Raw genomic sequence first — 26,854 nt, 5'->3', positions numbered from 1 at the left:
ATTGAAAAGCAGTCTTCAATTAACAATGTTTGCATAGGCCTTTTGCACCCTGCTGTTGCTGTTGCTCTTCCTTAGGCCAGGCTGAACTGCTAGCCTGATTGGGAAGGCTACATATGCTGAGCACGCTCCAATCTATTCAACCTGTGTGTGTGTGGGGGGGAGAATTCCCACTCCTCTGTTTTGTAACTGCAGGAATGCCGGATCTCTTCATGCAGCTGCTAATAGTTACGCATGGTTTGTCAATTTACAAAATGAATGAACTTTTTTTGCTTTGACTTTTGGTCTGATTTCATGCTGCTACTTAAACAGCTTCGCTGCCAGCAATATGCAGAGTGGTGCCTATGAAGCGCACACGGACTTGTGTTTCTCAATGAGTCGCTTCAAAGGCAAGAATGCCAACCTTAGATGACATCTTAGAGCACATAGGGGAGTTTGACTTATATCAGAAAAGGGCATTTTTTGTCCTGTGCTTGCTTTCTGCTGCCTTCACACCCATCTATGTAGGTATTGTCTTCCTAGGTTTGATACCTGAGCACCACTGCCGGAGCCCTGGAGTTGCCAAATTAAGTAGCAGATGTGGTTGGAGTCTTGAAGAGGAATGGAATTATACACTTCCAAAAGGAGACATCCATGGGGACAGTTTCGTGAGGCAGTGCAAAAGGTATGATGTGGACTGGAACATAACTGACCTGAACTGCACAAATCCGCTAGATGCATTCACCATTTACAAGAACAAGAGCGATATTCCTCTTACTACTTGCCAAGATGGCTGGTTTTATGACTTCTCGGGATCATCCATTGTAAGCGAGGTAAGGAACTTCAGGGGGGGGAAATATCTGTGAGCTTGCAGACAATACAGCTCCAAACCATGGGCCCCCAAGTTCTTCAGAGAGAAAAGTATTGCTTGTATATGTTCAGCAGCACCTCAAAGACTGACAACATTTGTGGCAGGATATGAGGTTTTGTGAGTGAAAGCTCATACCCTGCCACACATTTTGTTAGTCTTTAAGGTGCTACTGGACTCCTGCTCTTTTCTGAAAAAAAGTGGGAACAGGCTTTGAAAGACAATCCTGAGAGATCCTCCTGGGGGGATTCTGAGTGACTTCACTATATCTGGAATTCTTGCTGAACTCAAACAGAAAAAAAAATATGTTGGTAGGATCTTCAGGCTAAAGATGAAAGTTGTCATTGGGCAAGAGAATAGTAAGGACTGGGATAAATTTTGATGTATTATTCTATAACATTGCTATGTGTCTCTCTAGTTTAATCTGGTGTGTGAGGATGCCTGGAAGCTGGATCTATTTCAATCATGTGTGAATGTAGGATTTTTCATTGGCTCCATAAGCATTGGATACCTGGCAGACAGGTAAGTCAGGTTTTATACATCCAGGTGGGGTATTTATTTCTTTAATAAGAATAAAATGAGAAATTGTACATAGACTTCTATGCTGAAAAATTGCTTTTAGCTGAATTTTGATTAGGTCACTATGTCTTGGGGTAGGTAAAATATTTGCATGGCTTTTTGCTATCAGGTTAGCTAAGAACTGGTTACTTTCCCACCATGCCTGATAAGGAGTTTCATCTCCCTTTCACATTTGTAGGCCCCCACCATTAGTAGGCGGCTCATTTCAAACCTAGTCCATCCAGTAAGGGGAAAGATTTATGCTCATTTACAAGAGGGAGAATGCACAGTTATGTTTTAAGAGCACCAAAATGGCCTTATAGAAGCATGGCTTTCTATAATGTCTACAGTTTTTCCTTTTATCACCCTGTCAAGTGGTTAAGACACTGAACAGCATGCTGTGGAAGGTCGGTAGTTCAGCAGTTCGAGACCCGAGTGTGCCGCATGACGGAGTGAGCTCCCGTCTCTAGTTCCAGCTCCTGCCAGCCTAGCAGTTCGAAAGCAAGAAATTGCAAGTAGATAAATAGGTACCACTTCAGTGGGAAGGTAACAGCGTTCCGTGCGCCTTGGTGTTTAGTCATGCCGGCCACATGACCTCGGAAACATTTTTGGACAGCGTTGGCTCTTTGGCTTTGAAACAGAGATGAGCACCGCAACCCTAGAGTCGGATTTGACTGGCTTTCGAGCAAGGGAACCTTTACCTTTTACCTTTTATGTCTCTATAAACGTATTTTTCAGGTTTTTGGAAGCCTAGGAAAGCCTGAAAAATCAGCTAATAGATATGCTAGTGAAACTAATGTAATGATTCACTGTGGCTCAGTGCCAGATCATCTGATTTTCATGCGGTGTGAAAGATCTCTGCCTGAGACCCTGGAGAGTTGCTTTCAGACAAAGTAGATAGTGCTGCTGACCCTGACAGATCATCTGACTCAGTGAGGCAGTATCCTCGGTTCCAGCATTCTGCCTTCTGTTCTCTGAAAAATATCTCATCCAACCTAAAATAGAGCACAGTGGCACGTAGCTAGCAACATGTGAAGTCAAATGGTATTCAAGCCTGCTGTTGGCATTATGATGAACTCTTGAGACCAGCAAACACCGGTTGTTATCTCAAAGAAGCAGTAAGAAGATAACTAAAATGTTCAGGAAATATAGATGGGAAAAATACTCTAAACAATTTTTGATATTTTGTAAAAAAAAAAAAAAGTATAATAAAGGTAGGTGCCTTTTTTCCCTGCAGGTTTGGCCGTAAACTGTGCCTCCTAATTACCATACTTGTCAATTCTGTCTCGGGTGTTCTCATGGCACTCGCACCTAACTACACATGGATGGTGATCTTCCGGTTGGTACAAGGACTGGTCAGCAAAGGGGGCTGGTTAACAGGCTATATCTTGAGTAAGGCTGTTTACAGTTACATGCTCTTGTAAAGAAAGTAGCTTTGATCTGACAACATTGAGTCTGGGGACTTATGAGACCAAATGGACAATACAAGGAAAAATACATGCAAACTAAGTAATCTATTAACTGAGTTGCAAGCTTTAATCATTTTAATTGGTTTTATCAGTAGATTACCATGAACAATACATTTTAATTGGAGGGGCTGCTATTGGTACAATGCTTTTTAAAGATTTTCTTAGTTCTAGTCCGTTAATGTAATAAAGAATAAAATACATTAAAGATGGCAATAATTGATACCCTTTATTAATTATAAATTAATGTACACTCCATCTAGTATCTCAAAAAGGCACCAAAATAATAATTTATTGAAATTTAATAATTACTGAATATAAATGGTTCAAATTTAATAGCAAAGATCTTCAGTTGGCAATCCTATCTAACCTATTATTGAAATAACTTCTGATGGTGAAATTGAATGAAGATCATTTCACAGAAATATTCCATAGTTCTTTCATTCAGTACATCACTTTGCATATACTGTGTTTCGTTTTATATATTAAAAGTGGAATATTATCCCTTTACTTTAAGGACCTCAGGGTACCATAAACGGTAGGTTCTCAGAGGTGTAGGTCAGGCCTAGCATTGATAAGAGGTAAAATATACAAGACATCTTCAAACTTTTTTCTGAGCTTCTGATAGATTAATTAGGGTTATATATTTTGGGTTGGGTCATAAAACACAGTGAATTTGCTGAGTTTGTTTGATTTCTAATTAGAAGGTACTCTGCATCACTTTGTAGAAGCATACTTTTGAAAGATCAGTAGTTTCTCATACTAGAAAAAATCTTACTAGAACTAAGTGTATGGAATCTATGAAATTCAGTGTGACGACATATGGGATCTAGATTCTGTGACCTTCAGCTCATTTACCTTTCCTATTTATTCCATTATGTCGATGACATTTCTCTGCTTTTTTAAAGTTACAGAATTTGTTGGTTTGAGCTACAGAAGGACGGTAGGCATTGTTTACCAAGTGGCCTTTACGGTTGGACTCCTTGTACTTGCTGCCATTGCTTATGCAGTTCCTCACTGGAGGTGGCTACAACTTGCTGTTACGCTACCAAACTTCTTCTTCTTGCTGTATTACTGGTAATTTCTCCCAAATAAGTATTAGTGTTAGAAAATGCATCCAAACCTATAATTGCAATTAAAATACCATATTTTAGTGGGGGTGGACATAGCAGTCAGGGATGACAGTATGGCCAACAAGCCTGTCAACATATGTATCTCCCAATTTACTCTATCCCCTTCTTGCCTGTTCCCTACTTATCACCGTCCTGAGAAACCAAAAACTTAAGAGATACCACAGGGAAAGGAGAAGATAAAACAGAATGCAGCCACAGATTTTACAGACCCATCAGAAGAACGGTCAGACTTGGTCTGGTCAGCTCAAGTCCAAAAGTCAGAGAAAATCTCTTTCAGGGTAGTTTGCCCTTCCAAAAATAACAATCAGGGAGTGCTTCGCTCATTTTTTGGTTAGCCATTATCTGAGTGCAGAGGTCTGTTGAACTATGTCAATCTACAAAATGTCTTTAGAACCTCTTTGCACTTGTGATCCTTGTTTTACTTTGCATAGGGAGGCAACCCAAAACACTTCAGATACAGGCAGGGCAATCCAGAGGGCCACCTCTGCCCCAGTGGGCAGCTGCCAACACACCTGTGGTGGCACTAGTCCGCTAGTGGGTTCCAGAGGTGAGGAGGGGCCGCGTGAACTGCCCCCATGCCAGCATCCCCAACGACCACTCTGTCACAGCCTGAACAGGTCACAAGGTGCACCTGCTATTTTTGGCCACTGTGTGACAAAGTGTTGGACTGGATAGGCCATTGGCCTGATCCAACATTGGCTTCTCTGATGTTCTTATGTTCTTACAGGAAAGCTGTGATGGATAGGGTGGACAGAACCAATTGCAGGCCAGCAGGACCAGGCCCTGTGCATGTCACAGCTGAGGGACAGGGAGGGGAGGGTCCATGGACCATGGGGCCATGTCCATGGCACACCCATGTCCCCCCTGCCAAACAGTAATGTGACCTGAGGTGACCGTTGGCTGGGGGGGACCAAGCGATGCCCAGCACCCAGAGGCTGACAATCCTAGCCACCGCAGCTCATTGCAAAGGGGTCAGGGTATGGAAACGGTCCACAATATCAGCAGTGTATGTCAGGGCAAAGAGTAAGGTTGCCAAATTCCAGGTGGTGGCTGGAGATCTCCTAGGTTTACAACTGATCTCCAGGCAAAAGAGATCAGTTAACCTAAAGAAAATGTCCACTTTGGAAGGTGGGCTATATGGCATTATACCCCCTTCCCAAATGCCACCTTCCTCAGGCTCCACCCCCAAAATATCCAGGTATTTCCCAATCCAGTGCTGGCAACCCTGGGAGAAAGCAGAGGGCAGCAGCTGAGTTGGGCCTAAATGTACCAGGCAGCCCCACAACTGTGGCCCATGCACACAACCACCTCACCTCCCCCCGAGCTTCACAGTCTGGGCGCTGGGATCTGTTCCCCCCCCCCCGAGAGGACCCACAGGTTTACCACAGCCAGCATTGTTTCTATAGCCTGGATGACCAGGCGACCTGCAACCATCAGGTATCTTCACGGACCTCGTGGCCATGTTCCTGGGCAGCATGCATGATGCACAGATCTTTGCGGCATACAGCCTCAACTGCCTGTTGGCCACCTGGCCAGAGGGCAAAAGATGCACCACCTGCACAAAAGCAAAATACAGACACACACAGTGATGGGCACAGTCATGCCCCAGGAGGGTCCACAGTCCCAGCCCCATGGTGGGGGGAATTTGCCTGAAAAACCCCACCCCCAGGCAGATGCTGGTGCCATCCAAACTATGCTGACCCATCCTGTGTAGAAGTTCTCAGCGACTGCAAATGATCACTCCACTGCAGCAGCTGCAGCTGCCGTGCAGGGCTTAGATCCTGCAAGGGAATGAGTCCCAGGATTGCTCAACAAACTGACCCACCAAGGAAGGTTGGGCAGCTGCCAAATACTCCAAACCAGCATTGAGCCCTGTCCTCCACTGGTGGGAGTTCCTGGCAAAGGGGTGAGCTAACAACCCAGTGCAAAGCTGAAGGCATTCCACCCCCCCCCCAGCAGTTCTCCCATTAAACATTCCTGGGATCTTTCCCCATTTTGTGACAGGGGCCATGGTGCTGGGAGGCAGTGGCTTTGGCCGCCCATGCACAAACACAATGCTGGGCTTGGTTGTGGGAGGCGGTATTGCCAAGGTGGCACACAGGGGAACAGGAAGGCATGTCTGGAATTCTGGTCTTTGCTTACCTGCCAGTGCACGGTTGCCTCTTTGGGTTGAGCTTCCAGAGAGGAGGCACCTGTTAGGGTTCTGCAGTGGCACATGTTAGCCACATAGTATGGACTTTGAGCTCCCTCTTGGGTGTTAGCACTAGTGCTCTCCCAGTAGTGCTAAGTGCCCACTTTGTGCTTTTCCTGTCACCAGAGTGCCATGGCAGTCCAAGTTTGGATGGCAGGTAGCTCTGAGACAGAGTCTTGTGCTGTGCACCCTGCCTAATGAGATATGGCTTAGGGAGCCAACTAACTTCTGCCACACATGCTCCTCAGCCAAGCCCCTTCCATGCCAGTGCATGGGCCTATGCCACTGGCCCGCTAATGGGTCGCTGCCAGTGCTCCCTCTAAGCTGTGGAGTCTTGTGAGCAAAAATTCCTCTTTGTGAGCTGCTGGCATTAAAGTTGTGAGCGAGCGATTTGGCTGCTGCATAGATTAGTTTGCTCTGGCAGCCATCCTCCCTGAGCTAAGACAAAAATGTTTGAGCCAGAGGCTAAAAAACTGTGAGCTAGCTCACACTAACTCAGCTTAGAGGGAACACTGGACAGGTCTGTGACAGCAATGAAGGGCAGCGCTAGGGCACCGCCCTGGTGTAACTCCTACTTACACTGGCTTATCTCTGAGATACCCTAGCATAATTCGGCTCCTTCCCAGCCGCAGAGCCCTGGTTGCAGGCGGGGGCCACTTTGCCTCCCCCAGAAGGAGAGAGAAGCTGGTGACGGGTGATGCCAGCATCACAGCATCTCTGTGGAGGGGTGGAGACGGCAGGGATTTAAGAGTGACTCTGCCCCCGCCCTTTCTCTTTTGCCTGCGTGCTCTGCCCAAGAGGATTGGAGTGTCGGGGACTGAGGCCACAGCAGTGTCAGCAGCCTCCTCAGATGTCCATGGAACAGGACCAATGCTCCCTCTAAGCTGTGGAATCCTGTGAGCAAAAATTCTACTTTGTGAGCTACTGGCATTAAAGTTGTGAGCGAGCGATTTGGCTACTGCATAAATTGGTTTGCTCTTGAGCCATCCTTCCTGAGCGAAGACAAAAATATGTGAGCCGGAGGCCAGAAAATTGTGAGCTAGGTCTCAGTAACTCAGCTTAGAGGGAACACTGGACAGGACCATGGCCTACATGCTGGCAGCAGTGGCCTCATCAGGAGTCCGCAGGACTGCAGACAGACAGGACCAAAGCCTACGCAGCGGTGGTCTTGTGAGTTCAACAACCACTTGTGCAGGCTGGGGAAAATCAGGACCTGCTGTGCTGGCTGTTGGTGAATAGGGATGTGCATTCGCCTTGGCTGAACTTGTTAAAAAAATGAATAATGCCTATACAGCATTATTCAGACTCCCCAGAAGGTGAATCAGATTCTCTAATCTGATTCGGCTTTCTGAATAGATATTGCCATATGGAATCTATTCGGCTTCTATATGGCAATCCAATTTCAGGGTAAGCTGGCTGGGAAAGGAGAAGGGAGGCATTTAAAACATGCCTCCCTGATCTTTTCTCCCTTCTCCAGCTGGCTTGCAACCACGAGACAGCTGGAGAAGGCACAGGAGGCATGTTTAAATGCCTCCCCGATTTTTTTTCCCAGCTGGAGAAGGGGGGGGAAACCAGGGAAGCATTTAAGCCCCCCCCCGAAGTAGCTCAGGGGGGCAGGAGGCTTCCATCATTGAAGGGGAGGCAAATTGCCTTTCCTTCAATGAAGGGAACTGGCCGCCTTTGTGGTGTGACTCCAGCAAGGGGGGGATTTAAATTTTAAATCTCTCAGTCTGGAGTCGCACTGCAGGGGCAGCACACTCTTTTCGTATTTGCCTTCCCTTCAATGATAGGAACCTCTCCCCCCTCAAGGGGCGGATTATTATACCCTATGGGGACAGTCCCCATAAGGTATAATTGAGCCGAATTATCTGGCAAGTCGAATAATTCCCAAACCCCAGAATCATATTGATACTGGGATTTGGGAATATCAGCAAATACCAAAATTTTTCGGGTTTGGTAGATCCAAACCTGAAAAATTCTAATTTTTTGGGGAGCACACCCCTAGTGGTGAGCCAGAGGTATGGTTCACACCCGGGGCAAAGGTGGCTCACCAAATATATGACAAGAAGGTGATCTGAAGCAACCCTGGCCTTGGCCTATTTCCGCATTCAGGGTTGCCCTTGCTGCAAAAGTTGTAACTAGTCAATAAAGTGGCCCTTAGTTAAACCTAATATGGTGTCTGTCTGTTTCTTCCGGCTGGGGGGAGCAATGATTAGTTGGCTACCTGGACACTTTCAGTCCCCCCCCCCCGATTGCACTGTCAGTTTGGGGATAGATTCTTTTTTGAAATCTGTCTTTTCTTGATGCTTAGACCAGTTCTTGCTTGATCCTACTTTGTTACAGAAAGTGGCATGTATTTTACTATCAGTTAATAATGCGTAGTTTCTTGATTTTTCAGGTGTCTTCCAGAGTCCCCAAGATGGCTGATAGCCCAGAAGGAAAGTGACAAAGCTCTGAAGATAATTAGGCGTATTGCCAAGGGAAACAAGAAAAAACTGCCTCCATCTATGGAGGTAATTGGTTTACAAATGTAGTGCTAACTCACAGTTAGGCCACACATAAGCTTCTACAACAGACCTCTGTGTGTGAGGGATGAGCATGAACATGGCTTGCTTGTCATGCCCACACATTCACTCCTTTCTCCTGTTGTGTGCAGAGCATGACTGAAAGCTGCCAGATTTGGGAAGACTTCAGTCAAATTCTTGTCATGACATTTTCCCTTAGAAACTGGAATTCTAAGCTGTGATACAGAATCTTGGTTTTATGGGGTGGAGACAAATTCCAGTTTGACCAGGCACCTGTCTTCAGACATCACAGCAAACTGGAGTTTGCTTCAAGGCTTCCCAAATCCAGGAGCTTTTAGTTATGCTTTAAACATAAAGGGAAAAGGAGGGAATGAGAATGCAAATATGACAAACAGGTCACATTTGTGTCCATCACAAATAAAATGAGGTTTGCCATGACGACTAAATGTGACCTAAGTCAGCATTCAAAACAGACTGATTTAGCAAGCAGAGCCGCACAACAGAAAGGCTTCAAATCACTTAATGCAGAGTAGTTGCCCTTTCCACTCAGTGAAATGTTGTACTGCAAGATATTTGTGGGACCAGGGGACTGCTTCAAAAACAATAGGTTGCCAACTCCAGGTTGGGAAGTTCTTAGAGATTTGGGGAATGGCCTGGAGAGAGCAGGATTTGGAGAGGGGAGGGACTTTAGCAGGTGATCATGCCAAATAGTTCACCCTCCAAAGCAGCCGTTTGCCCAGGGGAATTAATCTCCGTAGTCCGGACATCAGTTTAATACTAGGAGGTCTCCTGGTTGCACCTGGAGGTTGGCAACCCCATTAACGAGTCCAGATCAGCGCCATGCATATCAAAGTTGTTTCTGGATTTCTCAGTATGCATAACAGATATGGAACTGTTTATGTAAGCCTTTTGTGCAAAAATAAAACTCAAACAGAAGAAGAAGAAAAGTTCGTTTTTACACAGTCCTTCCTGCAGCAAAGGGAGAAAAAAATAAATAAAATCCAGCCGTTCAGAAGGGGGAGCGGGGCACAAAGAGCTGATTGGCAAAAAGAATTCCGTGCCTACAACCACAGCTGACCCTTATATGAGCACAATGAGTGCAAATGCCTTACCTCTCGTCTCGGTACTTCTGAATCCCTTTTGGCATAATGATACTGGAATCAAGGAGCAAATCTATTTCTTATTGAGCAGTTGGACAGAAACACGTCACCTTCTTCCTTTTCCTTATACTGCTTAAAGTAAAAGGGCTACAGATTTGCTTTTTTAAAAAAAAATATGAAAATTTAGGGCAGAGGACTAAGACATTGTGCATGCATGCGCACGTGACACTCTAAATCCGTGACCCATTAAAGGCAAAAGTAATTTCAACATCTACCTATGCTAGTAATTGTTTTTATTTGCAATGTGGCTTTTGGAAATGTTACAATATGACTTCTTTTATAAGCTTGTATGAGAATGCCTGACACCATGACTCGAAACTCTCATTTCTCCAGTTTTGTCTGCACTCCCATGATATTGAATCTTGTTTTCTTTATCTTCCTAGAACCTTCAGCCTGAGGAAGAAGTGGGTGAAAAAGTAGGACCTTCATTTCTAGATCTGGTGAGGACACCTCAGATGAGGAAACATACACTCATTTTAATGTACACTTGGTAAGAGACATTCACAGAAAACGTTAAAATAAATCATTAACCTCCGTGAGCATGACTCATCTCCTCTCACACATGGAACTCACAGAGCAGATCACTCTCTAGGCCGCAGAGGAGCCCTTCAGTTAGGGTTGCCAACTCCAGGTTGAGAAATTCCTGGAGATTTGGGAGTCGATCCTGGGGAGGGGAGGGACCTCAGTGGGGTATCAATGCCATAGAATCCACCCTTCAAAGCAGCCATTTTCTCCAGGGGAACCAGTCTCTGTCACCTGGAGACAAGCTGTAATTCTAGGATCCCTATTTCTGCAGTGCAATGTGCTCATGTATTGCCATAAATACCATAAAGTTTCTGTTGATTCCTGGAAGTACCCTACATCACTTCCATGTTTTCCTTGGAAGTCGCATAGCAAAGTAGCTGACATCACATACTCTCCATTTCCCCACTCCCAACCCTCCCACCATCCTGGCAACCCTGCCCCTCAGCCATGAAGTTTACCTCAGCCATGAAGTTTATCAGGTGACTTTGCATCAGTTGCTCTCCCTTCTCAGCCTAGCCTGCCTCACAGGAACAGGATCAGCAATTGTTGGCCCTTTAGTAAAAAGATCTGGTGAGGTGAGCATACAGTCTTCAGAGGGCTAGAAGTGTTCATGAGATATAAGGCAGGGGATAGCCTTTTTCTAATGAGTCATATTAGGGCTTCCATTTACCCAGTACTGGCAGGCAACCCCCACCGTTGTCCCCAATCTTTCCTTGCTGAATGGAGCAGCAGAGGGAAATTGGGTGGGGGGACAACTTTACATGGTGTGTTGACTTCATTTCCCGGATGAAGTCCCAGAATTGTCATCAATACATTGAGCAGCATTCTAGGAATTTCCCCAATCCCTTTTAATATAGAGTTAATGAAAATTCCTAGAGCATTGTTCAAGGTGGTGATGTCTCTTTCAGCTCTTCACCCAGAAATGATGTTGACACTTCATGTGACATAGTTTTTACCATGCCCTGCCCCGTAAAACTCCTACTGTAAAACTCCTTCCTAAACCAGGGGTGATTTCCCACAAGTGCTGCTCCGCGCTCACTCCTCCCTTGTGCCCCGCTGGTACGTATCAATTTCACACATTTTGCCCCGCAGCTTCGCATGATTTTCCCCGCGTCTACTCAATCCTCAAAAAACAGGATTGAGTAGATGCGGGGAAAATCACGCGAAGCTGTGGGGCAAAATGCAGCCGCGCAGCAGCTTGTGTGAAATTGACACGTACCAGCGGGGCAAAGAGAAGAGTGAGCGCGTAGCAGCGCTTGTGGGAAATCACCCCAGATGTGTGAGGAAGTATTAAGCCTTCAGCGCTCTGCAGAAAGCCAGTGTGTTATAGTAGTTAGTGTGGTGGGCTATGATCTAGGAGGACCAGGTTCAAATTTCTGTTCAGCCACAAAGCTTTTTGGGTGACCTTGGGCCAATCACCCTCAGCTATCTTACCTCATGGGGTGGTGTAAGATTAAAATGGAAAAGGAGAATGATATATGCCAACGTGAGTTCCTTGGAGAAAGGGTGGGATAAAAATGTAGTGAATAAATAATAAATGGGAGCCTGTTTGAACATGCATTATACTCACCCAGTAGTGACACTGCTTGTCAAGGCTACATACATGCTACTCAGATCTTGCCTCTTATCTATTTTTAAGCTGTTCTCTGCTTTTGGAACCTGGCTAGCAATAAGACTGAGGGTTCTGAATGAGTTTGAAGAACTTGGCTGAAGAACTTTCTTTCTTTGCTCTCTGTTCTTTGTATAGGTTCACAAGCTCTGTACTGTATCAGGGCCTCATCATGCACATGGGAATTGCTGGTGGAAACATTTATTTGGACTTTTTCTACTCTGCTCTTGTTGAATTTCCAGCTGCCCTCATACTCATACTCACAATTGAGCGCATAGGTCGTCGCTATCCCTGGGCTGTAGCAAATCTGACAGCAGGAACTGCTTGCCTTGTTACAGCTCTGGTCCCTCAGGGTGAGTTCTTCACAGCTCTTTCTTTACATACCCTTCCTCTGCATTTAAGAGGTACATGCTGCTCTTTCTACTCGGGCATGTCCTATGTAATCCTGTATGTGGAACACTAGTGTAAGAAGTCCCCAGGGGAACAGTATTTGGTCAACTAGATTGAACAGTCATCTTGAAGTAGGGTATAAATTGGGCTGTGACAATATCTGTGGAAACTTTTATCTGGCAAATACATGGTCACAGCACATGTTTTTTTGTGCACTTTTCAATTTTTAATGTTCTGGTTTTTAAAAAAAACTTCTTGACAAATGTCCCATGCCATATCAGCAAAAGGTTTGGATGGAGGCCACAGGTGCCCTGTGAAGTAAAAGTCCTAACAAGATTTATATGGTACTATCAGTTTTACACAGAAAATGTTAGGACACCATGCAAACCTTCAGGAGTTTAACATTGTGTCTTTTCAGATCTCTATTGGCTTAAAATCACTGCCGCTTGCTTAGGCAGGATGGGCATTACGATGTGCTATGAAATGGTTTGCTTAGTCAATGCAGAACTGTACCCAACGTTTCTCAGGTGAGTGAATCATCTTCAGATATTCTATAACAGAACGGTGCTGTTTGGCAAAGTACAAGTTGCCTTTCAAATCAGAGCGCCAGACTTTTATTGTACGCTCTTTGTTATGACCTGTCGTTCTTCATATGCTCGTTAAAGGGCCAGTTATGCAACTGGGTGGGCATTTGCAGTGGTAGTTAATGATCAGGTGGGGCAATAGGGGCACCTGACCAAGGCACAACTGGGAAGAGGCCCCAAAAGGACATCATAACGCATATAAGGTAATGACACATCAAGGGAAGGTACATTTTCTTTTCAATACGAAAGAACTAGATCTGTTTTATAGAAGGCAATTTAAAAGCAATGTTTGCTTAGAGGCTGTAAGGAGAGCCCCTGACACTGGAGCTTTTAAAAGGAGAAACAGCTTTGAGGAGGACATGCCATTTTTCACTACAAAATTGCCTCCAAAGCAGCTTACAACCCCCCCCCCATAAAACCAGCAAAACATAGAAAAGAGTCACTGCAATCTAAAAGCAAGAGCAATAAATACAAATACAAACTGGCCAGCAACAGTTTAAACAGATAAGCCCATCAGAATACCCTCCAGTAGAATAATAATTCATCTTAATCCAGGTGTTTCCTCTTTTCCTGATCCTCTTGAATACTTAGGGGGAAAGGGGGAAAGGCTACAGTTGGAATACTAGCCTAAACCAGTAAAACAAATGCCTGATCCTTATTGACATCTGCCCATTCAGAAGGAAGCCCAGGTCAAAAAGTATGCCCAGATGGCAACCCTGAGTCTTCAGGGGAGTACTACCCTACCAAAAATAGGTGGAACACAACCTGGAGCATCTGAATCCACCACAATACTAGTACCTCGGTATTGTAACAATCCAGTTTCAGTTTCTTCACCTTCATCTAAAGCATCACTGCCTTTATTTATTTTATTTATTTAGAGAGCCAGTTTGGTGTAGTGGTTAAGTGCGCGGACTCTAATCTGGGAGAACCGGGTTTGATTCCCCACTCCTCCACTTGCACCTGCTGATGTGACCTTGGGTCAGTCACAAGCTCTGGCACAGCTGTCCTTGAAAAAGAGCAGTTTCTGTCAGAGTTCTCTCAGCCCCACCCACCTCACAGGGTGTCTGTTGTGGGGAGGGGAAGGGAAAGGAGTTTGTAAGCTGCTCTGAGACACTTTTGGGTAGTGAAGGGCGGGGTATAAATCCAATCTCACCCTTTAGGGCCACCAAGGTGCCTAACAAAAGAAAAACAAACATAATAAAATCACATTTTAAAAAACATTAAAACAAATGATTAAAATGATTAAATCCTAAGATGAAATACACATAACAACAAAAAAATTGAAATATAGGGCAGGAAGGAATGATCACTGATTCAGCCAATTCCCTGCCTTTTTCATTTCCACTGAAAACCAGATATAGAACTGTGTAATCTGTTTGCCATTGATATCATAGCCCAAATCTTCTGATGACCCCCCCCAGTCATATAATGTAGATCTTAAAGGAGAATCAGAAAAGAAGGGGAACATAGAATTGGGGGTCTGCCTCAGCATAGAAATGTCAGAGTCCCACAACACTCAGGCTCAACAACATTCCTTCCAGAAGGATCAAGTTTATTGAGTGCAGTAGAAGCAAGTCATCTTTGGTTACAGTTTCTGTGTAAAGGCTAACCCCACAGGTGGGAAGGGGGAAGATATACTGTGTTTGAAGTGAGACCCTCTGATGAGAGCAAGCCTTGCACGCTCAAAGTAACGACTACAAGTTCCCAGGGATGCGAAAGCTTGAAGCATCAAGGTCAAGATAACAGATAAGACAGAGGGAGAAAATGCAAGTTAACATTCCAGGACAATAAGATGATCACTCCATCAGCTCCCTTCCCCCATAAACCATGGCGGCATAGTTATGGTACACTCAAGCCCTTTCCCTCCCTATTACCTTCAATCTTATTTAAAACCCTATTTTGTTTGTCCCTCCTACTGTCCATTTCTAACCTCTTTCCTCCCAATCCAATCACCCTGCCCTCCTCTGTCAGTTCTGTCTACCCCTCATGTCTCTCAAAGGACCCATGCCTACTCCTTTTTGTAGAAAAAGCCCAGCAGGAACTCATTAGCATAATAGGCCATACCCAACAGCAGGAACTCATTAGCATATTAGGCCACACCCCTGACAGCACAGCTCATTCACCTATTAGGCCACACCCCCATGTTACCAGAAGTGTGGTCATCTAGCCACACCCACCTTTTGCTTCTTATTCTCTTTACCTTGTTTGTTGTCAAAACCCAGGGCTTTTTGCATGTTAGGCCACACACCCCTAATTGTAGCCAATCCGAATGAGTTTCTGCTGCTGGGTGTGGCCTATTATGCTAATGGGTTCCTGCTGGGCGTGGCCAACTTGGGAGCCAGCCGGAACGCCGTTCCTGTGCGTTCCTGTCCAAAAATAGCCCTGACTGTGTCCCATCTCTCAGCTCTACATCCCCTTCCCTTCAACTGCCTCAACATCCTATGCTTCCCCCCGCCCCCGTCCTCATCATCTTCTCCACCCAGTCTGCTTCCTCAGGTCACCGTCTGAAGGTGGCTTTCTGGTGATCTGCATGAGCAACGTCTATGGACAGGAGAGGGACAGGTTGGTTCTTCAGCCCGAACAAAAAAATTGTCTGAAAGATGGGCTATCATTTAACAGGAATAATAGCATGTTCCCAGTCAGAGTTACTTCAGTCTAAACCCACTGAAATGCATTAACTTAGACTGAAGTAACTCTGTATAGAATTACACTGTTAATCTCCTATTGGCACAGAATAGTAACCATAACTAAACTACATGTGAAAAATTGCAGAAATCTGGGAGTTCTCGTCTGCTCCTCCATGTGTGATATTGGTGGAATCATAACCCCATTCCTTGTCTATCGACTGGCAGATATCTGGCATGAGTTGCCACTTGTTGTCTTTGGTAAGAATCTTATCTTGTTCTTTTAGGTTGACTGAAGGTACCAAAAAAAATAAACAGTGATTTGTTGTAGAGAACTGTGCTGTTGAAAATACAGGTGCAGGTACACATTGTGGTGAACGGGTTCACATAGGAACTGACTCCCAAACAGCAGGTGAATGTGCAGGCAGACTAATATGGTCCATACTTAAGTCAAAATGGGAAGCTGGGTTAGTCTGTCTGTAGCAGTAGAAAAGAGCAAGAGTCCAGTAGCACCTTAAAGAGTAAACAGATTTGTGGCAGGGTATGAGCTTTCGTGAGTCATTGCTACAGAAGAAGTGAGCAGTGACTCACAAAAACTTATACCCTGCCACAAATTTGGTTAGTCTTTATAGTCCATACTTGTTTTGGGGGGTTTTGTCCCCCCCGAAGGGGATTTTTTTAATTGCTTTTCTAATAACTACAAATGGAAAATTAGGAAAGGGAATCTACAATCTAAGAGAGAAAGTAAAGAAAACCCTCTTGTTGATCTAAGGGAGAAAGTAAAGAAAACCCTCTTGTTGGTTTAACAGCTGATCTTCGGTTTCTTGTTTTATCTCAAAAGTAAGGCTATTTCAGTCTTATTTATTTAGATCTCTTCAGTTCATATGGTGCCTTAAAAACAGCTCCCTAAATCCTGTTGTCACAAATTCATATTCTGTCAACCCAGTTTAATAAATACTTAACATACATTTGTTATTCCTGTTTGCAAAATGTGAATAGTTTGGAGTGATAGACAAGAATGAGGGTTGGGATGCTAGTTGCGGAGCAGCAAAGGTGTGTAGTGGTAGGATTTTATTTTACTTATTCACTTCAGTTATTCCCTGCTGTTGTCCCCAGTGGGGACCCAGGTAGCCTAGATCCTTGGCTCCTTTTTATCCTCACAATAACTCTGTGAGGGAGGTTAGGTTGAGAGTGTGTGACTGGCTAAAGGTGACCCAGCAACCCTCTGAGACAGAGTGGGTATTTAACCCTCCTAAGTGGAGTTACACTTTTCTAAGTTCAGCTTTTTGAAAAACTCTGCTAAGGATTGCACTGTAAAATAATTAAACTGATGAATTATGTTTTTTTTAATTAAAAATCACATATTTATACCGCATCGTCTCCTGTGCAGTCTCAGAGTGGCTTACAATAAAAACATTTGACAATTATATACCATAAAATACATTTAAACATTTAACTAGCACCAACTAAAAATACAATTACAGTAAAAATCCATAAAATATCAATAGTATAAGAGCAAATTCCTAAGAAATAATCCACTCAACAGTTACCAAATACTGGCAGTGGGCAGTTCCCAGGGGTCATTTCCTGCAGGAGCGCACAGGAGCAGCGCTCCAGCAGTAAAGAGCTCAGGGGGTGGGCACATGCAACAATCCCCACCCCCTGCTCCCAGCAGCCCTCAGTCAGAGCAAGAAGCAGCCAGGTAAGCTGCAGAGCCCCCCCCCCCAGTCCAAAACAGTCCAGTGGCACCTTTAAGACCAAGTTTTATTCTGGTACAAGCTCTCCCTCCTCTGCAAGGACAGATCTGCATGTGTCCCCCCCCATAGCTAGCAATTCAAAACAGTCCAGTGGAGCCTGAGTGGTGGGTGTTGCCTTCTGACACACTTCCAGTGATGTCAGGGGGTGTGGCATATGCAAATGAGTTATGCTAATGAGCTCCTGCTCCTCTTTTTCTACGAATGACCCCTGGCAGTTCCACAAAATTTAGCTAAAGGCCTGATGAAACAGAGTGGCCTCACATGCCCTGGAGAATGCAAGAAGACCTTGCGGAACGCAGGCCTCATCAGGGAGCTGGTTTCAAAGGGCAGGAGTAACAACCAATAAGGCCTTGGCCATGGTGGAAGATAAATGGGCAATCTAGGGGCCAGGCACCTGCAAGAAGCTCTGAGTAGGGATGGGCACAAACTGGCTCACGAGCTAAAGTTCATGATGAATTTTGGGTGGTTTGTGATTTGTGAACTGAAGTTCGTGACAGGTCAACTGGCACGAACTTTCCACAAACTTTGAAGCAGTTCATAGGCAGTTCATATGGTTTGTTGATGGATACATTTTGAGACAGTCTCCCCTCAATCAAAATGTTTACCAGTATTCTTCTCCGTTTCAAGATTGTTTTTCCCCTCTTTTGCTAGGATTCCTTTGTATTCCCTTCCCATTTTCTTGCACAGAGTTTACAAAATCCCTTCCCCTTCATGGATTTGTGACCCTGTGCTTTGAGATCAGTTGTTTTAAGCTTGCAGTGCCTGTGGCACTGGGTTCTTCAGGACACTCTGTGATTGTGCTGGTACTGCTAGGCACCTTGTACATTGTACTGGTTCTTCTGGGCTTGCAAAAATGCTCCCCTCCCGCTTGGATTGTGATTAATATGGCATTGCCACATTGACACTGGGTTCTGTTGGCACTCTTTGATTGCACTGGTACTGCTGGGCACTCTGTACATTGCACTGGTTCTGCTGGGCTTGCAAAAATACTCCCCACCTTCAGTTTCTACTGCAAAGATTCTTTGGTTTGTCCTTAGTCCCATTGGGCTTGCACTGCCACAGTGGCACTGGTTCTGATGGGCTTGCAAAAATGCCCTCCCTTGCTTGGATTATGATTGAGCTGACATTTCCACATTTGCACTGGGTTCTGTTGGGCTCTAGTACATAGCACTGGTTTTGCTGGGCTTACAACACTCCCCCCCCCGCTAGGATTGTGATTTTGTGCTTGACAGTTCTGTTGAGCTGGCATTGCCACATTGGTACTTATTTCTGCTGGGCAGTCTTTGATTGCACTGGTATTGCTGGGCACTCTGTACAAAAATACCCCCTTCAGTTTCTACTGCAGAAATATTCTGGCTTGACCTTAGTCTTGTTGGGTTTGTACTGCCACAGTGGCACTGGCTCTGCTGGGTTTGCAAAAATGCCCCCTACCTTCAGTTTCTACTGCAGAGTTTCTCCGGGACTTTGATTTTGTTCTTCTGGGCTTCTATTGACCTTGCTTTTTTGCTGTTTTTTCCCCTCTATTGGAAACAATGGAGGATAGGGGCACCTTCTTTTGGGGGGGGTAACTGGGTCTCACCAAACTTGGAGGGCAGGTAGAGGAGAGTGAGCCAGAGACTCCCTGAGAGCTTGGTGTCTCTAGGACCCCAGGAGGGCCATTCTACTGTGTCATGAACCTAACAAACCTTACCAGTTCATTTGGGAGCTAAAAGTTTTTGACAGTTCGTGACTCACGAACCACGAAACAAAGTAAACCACATTTTCCAAGTTTGTTCCCATCCCTAACCCCGAGGGGGTTAACAGGAAGAGGCGGCCCAGTTAGTCTCAGCTAATATAGTGCACTCGATACAGCATGTATTCTTCTGAACTTTTGTTTGTGCTTTATGTTTGAAGCTGTGGTTGGCCTTATTGATGGTGGATTGGTGCTACTCTTACCTGAAACAAAAGGAAAAACTCTACCAGAAACTATTGAAGAAGCTGAAAATATGCACAGGTATGGGCTTGTAGAACTTATTCTAAAGAGAAAGGAATTAACAAGGAACAAAATATTCTAAATATTACTGGGCACAAGTATGTGTAACCAAAAGGAGAAAAAAAAGAAGAGATAATGGCTTTGGGGGCACCAAATTATCAGAGTGCAAGAGTAAGCAAATAAAACATATTTCTTTCCTGTAGAGCTGCAAATTTTGTTGATTAATCTATTTAAAACCTTTTGATAGACTAAAAAAGTAGCCCCCAATTAATTGGGCAACATTTTAAAAAATAATTTTAAAAAATAGAAATTAAAAGTGTGGGTTTTATTGTATCCTTATGATACAATGAACTGCCCAGAGTGACAGGCATCATATTAGAAGGGTCATACATTCATACCTGAATATGAAGCCCCTCTGCTTCACTGAGGCAATTGATTTGAAGTTTAGTATCAGTACCAGCTACCTTATTGAAAAGATAAGATAACTGAGCATTTAACTGGAAATTATTTGGCTATCAGAGACTTATTTCTTTTTTATTTTGACCCTAGCTTTTTGGCTTTATTCCCACAGGCAAGGAAAGCACAAAGAAAAAATGATTTATCTCCATGTTCAAAGCTCAGATATGAAGAACTAAGATCTAAGAACAGTTGCGTTTGCCTGGATGTTCTCTTGATGATGCATGAAGGAAAAAATGGGGAAAGTGTGGATACGTGTAGATTGTGATAGTCCTTTAAACCTTCTGTCCACTTTTGGTTCTTTGTTCAGTTTTGATTTACCTCAGTGAATGTTCAGAGAATGCATGGCTGAAGAGAACTGAATACAATACCCCCTGATGTTGTCCCAGAGCTGCTTGGAAACATCTAAGTGCTTGAATCAAAACTACAGTGGTTGTTGAGAGCCCAAGTTACAATACACAGTCCTCAGGTCAGTTCTAGGTCTTCCATGAGGTTACTCATACATGCGTTTGTAAGTTGTTTGCTGCATGGGGCCAGTTTTAGAATCAGGACCATGATGGACAGGAGGAAGGTGCTTAGCCTCTCCTTTCGCTTAATACTTTCACAACATGAAACAACCTCAGGAGGATGCTATTTGTTGTGTTAGGGAGACTTTTGGGTGCCCACACACACACAAGAGGCTCCTAATGGGGCAAAAAGTGCTCCTTGGGGCTGTTCAGATCAGGAACATTGGCTGATTTCACACTAGAGCTGCCTCGCGGTTGCGCCGCCGTTTGCCCCGACACTATTTGTCAATTTCACACCCAAAGCTGCGGGGCTGCATTTGACCCGCGGCTTCGTCCAATTTCCTCCGCAGTTTCGTGATCCTCAAAAAACAGGGTCACGAAACTGCAGGGGAAATCGGGCGAAGCCGCGAGTCAAAATACAGCCCCGCAGCTTCGGGTGTGAAATTGACAAATGGTGTCAGGGCAAACGGCGGTGCAACTGCGAGGCAGCTCTAGTGAGAAATCAGCTATTGTCATGAGGGGAGGCTGAAATCCCCTCTTCTCATGCACCATAATCTTTGTTGGAATCAAGCAACACATGCCTGGAAATTGACTGCACAGTGGGGAACTCATAAGCAGATGTCTGGTTGTTACAGACCCAGAAGGAGTCAGGAAAAAATATAATGCTCTGACTTTAAGGTAACTCAAGGACATTGTCCCATCAAAAGAATGTACTTTTAAGTCTAATTGATCTCATCAGGAGAAAGTGGAGTGTGTATGTTAACTTTGCCACTGAATTTGATGGGACTAAAATTGCCCTAACTTTCACTGGATTATGCCTCAGATTTCTAGGGGGTTAGGTTGGCTAGCTAGCTTTTCAAAAGGTAGGAAATTCCTCTCACTATCCACAGCTACCTTGTTGCTTATCTAGGTATTGTCACAGTATAGAATTCACCAAATGAGGCAGAGCCTTGGCTCAGTAGTAGATTAACTGCTTGGCATGCACAAGGTCCCAGCTGATTTATGATGACCCTGTAAGGTTCTCAAACCAAGAAATGTTCAGAGGCAGTTTGCTCTTGCCTTCCTCTGCATAGCAATCCTGATGTTCCTTGGTGGTCTCCTATCCAAATACTAACCAGGGCTGACTCTGCATAACTTCCAAGATCTAATGCAATCAGGCTAGCCTGGATATCCAGGTCAGGGCTAAAATACATACAAAATGTAAAAACAGCAATTAAAACATTAGTTAGAAAGGAGGGATCACTGAGGGATGCCAAACAAAACAAACAGGTCTTCACCCGCTGGCAGAAGATGGCAACAGAAAGGGACAGATGAAGCTCCCTGGGAAAAGAGTTCCCGAGCTTTGGTGCCATGACTGAAAAGGCCCTCTCCCATGTTCCCACCCACCTAATCTCAGAAGGCAGGAACACCCAAAGCAGGGTCTCCAAAGATTACCATAGTAGTTGGACAGGTTCATAAGGGAGTAGGTGGTCCCACAGGTATGTTGGTCCCAAACCATATAGGGCTTTGAAGGTCAGGACCAGCACCTTGAATTTTGCCTGAAAACAAATCCGGAGCCAGAATAGATGGGCCAGATCTAGAGTGATAGGGTCCTACAACCTACTCCTGTCAATGTCCTGCCTGCAGCATTCTGTTCCAATTGAAGGTTCCAAACACTTCTCAAGGGCGACCCCCCATAGAATGCATTGCAGTAATCTAATCTAGATGTAACCAGGGCATGCACCACAGTGGCCAGACCTTTTCTGTCTAGGAAAGGCCACAACTGGCTAACCAGTCAAAGCTGATGAAAGGCATTCCTAGTCACAGCTGCCACCTGCTTGGGTCCAAGAGCAACCCCAGACTACAGACCTGTTCCTTCAAGGGGAGGGCAACCCCATCCAGAGCAGGTGACACCTTAATTCCCAGGTTAGATCTGCTGCCCACCAGTAACACTTCTGTCTTGTCAGGATTAAGCTTCAGGTTATTAGCCTGCATTCACTCCATAACTGCCTACAGACACCCGGTCAGGGTTTTTAGAGCCTCCCTGAGATCAGCTGGCAGTGTAAGATAGAGCTGAGTGTCATCCACATACTGGTGACAGCCCAGCCCAAATGATCCTGCCGGCTACCCATGGAGGTCCCGTCCCGAAGTTTTTAAAATAGACGGGTTCTCCAGAGAAGAACCCCCTTGGCGCCTTTCTGTCCTCCACCAATTTCCGGGAGTCGGGTGTGCGGTCCGGGTGGAGCCGGTCCAAGAGGGTTGTGGGGGGGGCGGCCCATCAGTAGCTCAGCTGGACTGTGGCCAGAGACCGCGTTTGGGGTTGTCCTCTGAGTTAGGAGGAATTGGGCAAACTGGAACACCCACTCCCCGCCCGTTATTCTGTGAAGGGCTTCCTTGGCCGTACAGACCATCCTTTCTGCCTGGCCATTGGTCGCAGGGTGGAAGGGGGCTGATCGGATGTGGTTCCTCTGGAGGATGTCCTGGAACTCGGCCGAGGTAAACACGGTCTCGTTATCAGAAACGATTGTGTCCGGTAGCCTGTGTGTGGAAAAAATCCAGCGAGGGGACCTTATGACGACTTTGGATGATGTGGTGGACACGGGGCTGATCTCCAACCACTTGGAGTAAGAGTCGACCGTTATTAAGAACAACAGCCCCTGGAACGGACCGGCAAAGTCCACATGAAGCCAGGACCAGGGTTTGTGGGTGGACTCCTATTGTTGTGTCAGGGCGCTCAGAGGGTGGGGCAGACCTCTTGGCATATTTTGCACCCCCGGACCCATGTCTCGATCTCAGTGTTGATCCCGGGCCACCACACATAGCTCCATGCTAGGGCCTTCATGCGGACTATGCCCGGGTGTGCTTCATGTAGTGTGTGCAAAACCCCCGGTCTCATGGTTCCCGGTACCACAACCCTGTCCCCCCATAGCAAACAGCCCTTGAGGGCCAAGAGTTCATCTTTCCTTGCTTTAAAGGCTGTAAACTCCATCCCAGGTGAAGCGGATGGCCACCCCCTTACCACCCAGGCCAAGACTCGGGAGAGAACTGGGTCCCTGGACGTGTGGGCTGCCACGTCTGAAGCCTGCAGGGAGGTTCTGGGAGACTTTCCAGCATGAGCACCCCTGGTGCGGGAGCCAGATCCCCATCCATCCAGGGAAGTGGTAACCTGCTCAGGGTGTCGGCATGCCCCATTGCCTTGCCAGGCCAGTGTTCCAGCCGGTAGTGGTACCCAGCCAAGAACAGGAACCAACAAAGAATGTGGGGCGACACGACCTGCAGCATTAGCTTATCAGCCGCAAACAACCCCAGGAGTGGCTTATGATCCGTGACTATCGTGAAGTGGTGGCCATAGACGAAGTTATGAAATTTCTTAACCCCTGCCGTGATAGCAAGACCCTCCTGGTTTATCTGTGTGTAATTGCACTCAGCAGAGGACAGCATTATAGAATAATAGGCCACGGGGACCTCTCTGCCATCTGGCAGGATGTGACCCAAAACAGCCCCAACGCTGTAGGGGGAAGCGTCACACGCTAATACAACAGGCAGGGACTCATTGAAATGAGCGAGAACAGCATTTGAGATCAACAAAGTTTTCACCCCCCGGAACGCCGCCTCCTCCCGCGGCCCCTAGGCCCAAGGAGCCAATTTGTCCAAAAGTCTGTGGAGGGGTTCTGCCAGGGCAGCCTTGTGCGGCAGGAAGGCATGACAAAAGTTAATGAGACCCAGGAAGACCTGAAGCTCCGCCTTGCACTGTGGGTCCAGGGCCTCCACAATAGCCTTCACCTTGTCCTTTGCGGGGTGGAGGCCCGTCGCATCAACCCAATAACCCAGGAGGTCCACCTCCATAACCCCGAGGAGGCACTTCTCCCTTTTTACTTTCAGTCCAGCATCATTGAATCGGCCCAAAATGGTGCGGAGACGGGACACGAAATCCTCAGGGGTTACTGCGGCAATGAGGACGTCATCGAAAAATGGCGTCACGCCAGGGATCCCTTTCAACAAAGTGTCCATTAATTGTTGGAAGATCCCAGGGGCCAAACTGACCCCGAACTGCAGCCTCTTAACTCTAAATGCCCCCCCGTGTGTAACAATAGTTTGGGCCGTAGCAGTGGCCTCATCAACTGGCGACTGCTGGTATGCCTAAGCGAGATCCAGCTTGCTGAAAATTTTCGCCCCTGCCAGAGACGCCAGCACTTGGCTCACTATTGGTACAGGGTATGAGTGCGCTTGGAGGGCTTGATCTGCGCAGATGCGGATGTCCCCATTCGGTTTTACGGGGGTCACTATTGGGGTTTCCCAGGGGGAATGGGAGACTGGTTTGAGAACGCCCTGGGCAACCAGCCGGTCCAGTTCGGCTTCTATCTTTGGCCGCAATGAGAGGGGTGCCATGTGGAAATGCTGGCGGATGGGGGCTACTTGGGGGTCAAGCTGTAAGGACACTGGGGTCCCTTGTAACATCCCAGAGCCCCATTAAAAACCGCAGGAAATTCCTGGCAAACTTCCCCAAAATCCCGAGGTGAGCATTTATTACCCCCCCCGATGGTGATATCCAGCACCTCGAACCAGGCCCGGCCCAGAAGCCTTACAAGGTTACCCTCCACCACCACCAAATCCAGAGTGCCCACAAAGTCCCGATATTTCACCCTGAATGTCCCAACCCCCCTGATTGGAATGGGATTCCTTTGAAAATCCACCAAGCTTAAGGGCGATGGGTGCAAGGGGGTCCCCCCATTGGGCAAAGTCTGTTCAGCGTGTCCACGGATATGATGGATGCTGCTGACCCCGAGTCCACTTCCATGGAGCAGGGGGACCCCTCAATCCGGACTTGGACTTGGATCTTCGGGGTGGCAGACTGGTTGGGGAGGCATAGTACCTGAAGCAGCTGATTGGTTAGGTGGTAGAGGTTGGAGGTCTCAGCAGCAGACTCATGTGCGGCGGTGGCATGGTGGTGTGTCTGCGTGGACGACTGCGTGTTCCGGGGGGCCTTGGACTGGCAGACTCGGGCGAGATGACCTTGTTTACCGCAGGTGTGGCAGGTCATGTCTCGGAAACGGCACGTCTTCCTCTCATGTGCCTCTCCACAGCTGGCAAACTGGGAACGGCTGGGAGCCTTATCGGCATGACTGCTGGTTGACGGCCCCTGCTGCGGGCGGTGTCATGGCTGCCGGAAGAGGCAGACATCTTCCTCATTCGAGTTTTCCAGGCTGTATCCCGTCACGACCTGATGTGCCACGGCTGTTTGGCGCTCCTTGTGGGATGCTTCGTGTGCTAGGGCGAGCTGCAAAGCCTCTTCCAGGGTGATCTGTCGGTTGCCGATCATCTTCCTTCATAGTTTGGCATCCATAAGCCCCCACACGAATTGTGTCGAGAGGTTGTCTTCCACCTTTGGGAAGGAGCAGTCCACAGTGAGTGTGTGCAGGGCGGCCATGAAGGCTGCGGCCAATTCCCCTTGGGCCTGCACTCGTCCCTGGAACTCCATACATCTAGCCAGGAAGGTTGGCTTCGGACTGAAGTAGTTGTTGAGGACTACCATTATCTCCTCAAACGAACACTCCAGGATGGCCTGGGGAACCAGGAGACTCTTAGCGAGCCAAATGGTGTCTGTTTCACAGAAACTGAGGAGGAGGGCTCTTCTTTTGCTGGCGTCTGTGAACCCAATTAGCTCGATGTAACACATCAGCTGGTCCGTCCATGAATCCCAAACTTCGGGACATGAGGCAGCCATGACTCAATCGCGTTATGGGGAGTGGGGCTGGCGGGGAGGCTCGGACACGGTGCGGTGCTGCTGGAGAGAGGTGCGGGGCATGCTGGCTTCCACCAACTCGGAGCTCGATGCAGCGCTGGAGGTTGAGTCAGGCTCGCTCATCGGATCCCATCCTCATCGCCACTGAAAAGTACTGGGTTCAATACATCAGGACTCGGACCACGACATAGGAGAAGATGTGTTTATTGGTACTTAACATATGGAACGAAAACTAATGGCCGGTTGGCCAACTTTATACATTTGGTTCTATTGGTGGGTTTAAACTTCCCACCAATGTCTCTATTGGCTCCTTACTGGAAGTTCAGGAGCCTAGTCCCTATTGTCTTTTGGATCGAAGCTTTGCTGCCTCTGGCTGGTGCCTGGCAGTGGTCTGAGGACATAACAGTACTGAAAGTCGCATAGAGATCCAGGAAAATAAACAGAGTCACACTCCGTCTGTCCATCTTTAAAGTCATCCACCATGGCAAAAGACTTGCTGTTTCAGTCCTATAACCAGGCCTAAACCTATATTGGAAGGGATGTAATCACTTTGCCTTATCCAAGAAAGCTTGGAGTTGTCTAGCCACCACCCATACAATAACCTTGCTCAAGAATAAAACATTTGAGACTGTTCAATGATTCTTAAGATCCCCTGTTTTCTTCCAGACCAACTTGCATTTCACATCTTATGTAATCAGACCCACATTTAAGAGTAATTCTGATACAATCAGTGGAATAGCTGCGTAAATACAGGTCTTGAATGTAGAGAAGATTAAAAATTAACTGGCCTTGTGGAAGATCATTATGGCAAATTTTGAAATCGTGAGAAAGA

The 26,854-nt window shown here is 46.4% G+C and overlaps 1 protein-coding gene across 1 annotated transcript; it reads left to right on the top strand.

Annotated features, from left to right (window-relative positions):
* Positions 1 to 392: 392 nt before the first annotated feature.
* Positions 393 to 19,973, top strand: LOC107113332 (solute carrier family 22 member 2-like). The gene is made up of 11 exons (XM_015414652.1): positions 393 to 809; positions 1,263 to 1,366; positions 2,640 to 2,794; positions 3,777 to 3,945; positions 8,591 to 8,705; positions 10,261 to 10,367; positions 12,150 to 12,364; positions 12,820 to 12,928; positions 15,758 to 15,870; positions 19,260 to 19,359; positions 19,910 to 19,973. The coding sequence occupies exons 1-11, from the start codon at positions 393 to 395 to the stop codon at positions 19,971 to 19,973; spliced, it is 1,668 nt and encodes a 555-aa protein (XP_015270138.1).
* Positions 19,974 to 26,854: the final 6,881 nt, after the last annotated feature.

The sequence above is a fragment of the Gekko japonicus genome, unplaced genomic scaffold, assembly GCF_001447785.1.
Source record: "Gekko japonicus isolate JY-2015 unplaced genomic scaffold, Gekko_japonicus_V1.1 scaffold993, whole genome shotgun sequence".
Classification (NCBI taxonomy): domain Eukaryota; kingdom Metazoa; phylum Chordata; class Lepidosauria; order Squamata; family Gekkonidae; genus Gekko; species Gekko japonicus.
Note: the sequence above shows the minus strand (reverse complement) of the source record. Positions and strands in the feature narration are given on the sequence as shown.